The sequence below is a fragment of the Teleopsis dalmanni genome, chromosome 1, assembly GCF_002237135.1.
Source record: "Teleopsis dalmanni isolate 2A chromosome 1, ASM223713v2, whole genome shotgun sequence".
In the NCBI taxonomy this organism is placed as follows: Eukaryota; Metazoa; Arthropoda; class Insecta; order Diptera; family Diopsidae; genus Teleopsis; species Teleopsis dalmanni.
Genome location: NC_051846.1, coordinates 182,545,823 through 182,549,119, shown reverse-complemented (window position 1 = coordinate 182,549,119; position 3,297 = coordinate 182,545,823). Strand labels below are relative to the sequence as shown.

Sequence of the window (3,297 nt, the reverse complement as noted above, 5' to 3'; positions counted from 1 at the left end):
GTTCAGTATAGACATGAACTCAACCTGTTATTAGAGAAAGAATGCTAAAGAATTTTATATCTTTTTTGGCCAAAACTAAGTCTCACCACAATTTTTAACTTCCCTGAACAACTGTCTCATATTAAAAAATAAACATAAAATAATATAGTTTTATCATACTAAATAATATATACTAATATCAAGCAAATTGTGAATTTCGGAAAATTCATGGCCAAAGACATTTTACAGTCCTTTGACGTTCCTACAAAATCTATCTCGACTTTTAAAAAAAATATTTTTATTTTTTGGTATATAATTTATATATTCAGAAATGTTATTTAATATTAGTCACTATCTGTATATGGTGTTTTATAATAATAATATAAAATACCATACACGTTTATATATTCATTAAGAACTGGCGTGAAATTACAATTTTATTATATATTTTAATAAAATATCTATGGTGACGAATATCTGTAAGAAAGTAAAATATGTAAAGGAAGATAGAGATAAATTAAAATATAATAAATATTGCAGTTGCAGTGTATTGACGTCAGCGCTAGAGCCATATTCATTAAAGATATAGACAACTTTTACTTGCAGAAAAATATATGTAGTTATAACACTTGTGTAATTAGCGTTTTAAAACATAAGACCTATAGTACAGACTTTTTATCTCAATATGTAATTTTCCATTGGTCTATTTTGAAGAACAGTCAACGAATGACTCAAGAAATTAAAAGCTTTATTTCGCATAAAATTCAAAAAAAAATTATTTACAAATGAATTTACAATATATTTATATATAATTACATTAAATATTCTATTTAATATCTTATTAACATACATATATCTACACTAGTTAAATATTTTTGAATAAAGTTATTAAGATTAATGCATAAATAATAATTACTTTATCTGAAAAAAATTTATGAATAAACTAGTATATTACGGTCGTGTATGGCAAATGGCATACCCTTTATCATTGTTTTTATATTTGATGTGTTTATGATGGCATCACCACACTTTAATTGCTCTGTTTAATTGCCTCTCTCCCACTCACTCTTTATCTATCTCTCCCTTACTCTTACCCTCTCTCTCGCTTACTCTTTCTCTCTCTCTCTCGCTACTAAATTGCCCCTGCATTATTTAAAATTAAATTTTATCGCCATAACAAAATAGTTTCTGCTATTTCTAATAGCAGATCTAATGTAGACAACGGTCTAAAGCTGATACTATTTATTTATTTCCTTACTTATATATATATATCTTATTACCCCATTAAAAGATCATTGATTTTATATATTATAAAAATGGAAACACGCATTCGTTTTATTATCTTTATAACTATATATATTATCATCTTTTAAGCGTAAGAAGACGGCGGTTTAAAATATAGATAAGATAAGTAATGTCTAATATAGACAAAGCTCTGAAGCTGCTATTTATTTATTTCCTTACTTATCTCATTACCCCATTACAAGAGTATTGATTTTACATATTATAAAAATGGAAACACGTATTCGTTATATTATCTTTATAACTATATATATTATCATTTTTTAAGCGTGGGAAGACGAGGGTTTGAGATTTGTTATCTATGTTTTCAAAATTTGAATAACAATGTTTATATTACTTATATATGAACATATCGTTGTTTTGTATTATGTGTGTTTCGGACGAGCCTAGACTAGAAAGATCAAGCATTTAGATATTATGTGAATCATTTCACTTATTTTATTTTAGTAGAAGATATCTAAAATTATTATCAATCAATTTTTTGCTGATCAATAATCAATCTTTAAACAGTAAATTGTAGGAAAAAAAACTAATATAAGTCATAGATATTTTTCTGAGCATGAATCCAACCATATAAGGAGCAGTTGTCCCCGGTAATCTCATAAATCTGGTTTGATATGTATGCTTGTTATCCACACATTCATAAAAGCAAAGTATAATTTTTTAACTGGCTATCTTATAGCCAGTTATAGTTTTTTGGTATTTCATATTATATACATACTAACCTAGGACAAATCTGGTCAGATATATTTAATAAAAATGAATTAAAAACGTAGACAAATATAGCATTCCGTCATCTCAATTAGATTCGTCATGTTTAGTTGATACCGTAGGCTAAAGTTTTCCATGAAAAAACCCGTTAGCAGCCTCAACACTGTTATTCTTAGAAAAGCTGTATCTTTTAAGATAAATATGATGAAATATGACGCAATGGATCAGTATTCTAGTTATTCTATTGATTGCAGTTATAATTTACTTATTAAGAGATTTTAAATATATATATAGCGTTTAGAATAGTTAATGAGTAAGTATAGTGCTCACTTCAAAATTAAAGTAATGAATTAATTAATTAAGAAACCAATCAACTAATTAATGAATTAATTAACTCCAAATTATTCACGTTTTAAAACCTTTTGTAATATTAAGACCTGTGTTTACTTTTTTAGGGTTTTGAACGAACACTATAGGTGTATAGACACTTCCACACATGAATTTATATTTAATATTGCTTAGTACATATTGTTTTATATGGTGTAGGGTAATTGTATACAATAAAAAAAATTATCTCTATAGATTATGAGATATTAATATGAAGATAAAAAGATATCTCTAGTTGAACATGTGAAAACTATTTTTACAATAACATTTTAAAATGAGCATTGGTTGGGAGCGTGTACGTTTGCGCATGGAAACCATAGTAAGGAAATATATTATTTATTTAATAAAGATTGCATTTTAATAGTTTTATTTCAAATAAACAGAATATGACTGATAATGCACCAGATTCACGTACAATATCTTCACATATTCTAGACACTTCACTTGGTAAACCAGCGGCTAATGTAAAGATCATAATTTATCGCTTGGAGAATAATCAGTGGCAGGAATTAAATCAGGTATTCTATAATTATTTTTCATTACGTCATTGTATTAAAGAGAAATAAGTGATGCAATACGTTACTTAATTGCAACAAAACATTAATATATTAAAGTGAGTAATAACTATTTTAAGCAAATGTATTTGTGGTGTGTTTATAGGCTTCTACAGATGATGATGGCAGAGTAACGCAACTAATAACTTTGGAACAATTTCAAACTGGCATCTATAAATTACATTTCAATGTCCGTCCATATTTCGAACAAAATCAAGTGAAAAGCTTTTATCCTTTTATCGAAATAATAGCTGAATGTACGAAGGGTCAACATTATCACATTCCTTTGCTTTTAAATCCATTCGGCTATAGCACATATAGAGGTTCATAAATGTTTAAAGCAATATTAATATTAAATTATTTG

General features: G+C 26.6%; 1 protein-coding gene across 1 annotated transcript; it reads left to right on the top strand.

The window, feature by feature from the left end:
- The first annotated feature begins 2,652 nt into the window (after window positions 1-2,652).
- On the top strand, window positions 2,653-3,297 carry LOC119671705 (5-hydroxyisourate hydrolase-like). Its single transcript, XM_038082461.1, has 3 exons — window positions 2,653-2,698; window positions 2,763-2,897; window positions 3,040-3,297. The coding sequence occupies exons 1-3, from the start codon at window positions 2,654-2,656 to the stop codon at window positions 3,262-3,264; spliced, it is 405 nt and encodes a 134-aa protein (XP_037938389.1). The 5' UTR covers window position 2,653; the 3' UTR covers window positions 3,265-3,297.

Bases quoted from the DNA above. Each gene is read 5' to 3' on its own strand.
- LOC119671705 (XM_038082461.1), top strand. From the start codon at position 2,654: ATGAGCATTGGTTGGGAGCGTGTACGTTTGCGCATGGAAACCATA. The intron at 2,699-2,762 runs GTAAGGAAATAT...TCAAATAAACAG, and splicing joins GTTTGCGCATGGAAACCATA to AATATGACTGATAATGCACC. The intron at 2,898-3,039 runs GTATTCTATAAT...GTGTGTTTATAG, and splicing joins AGTGGCAGGAATTAAATCAG to GCTTCTACAGATGATGATGG.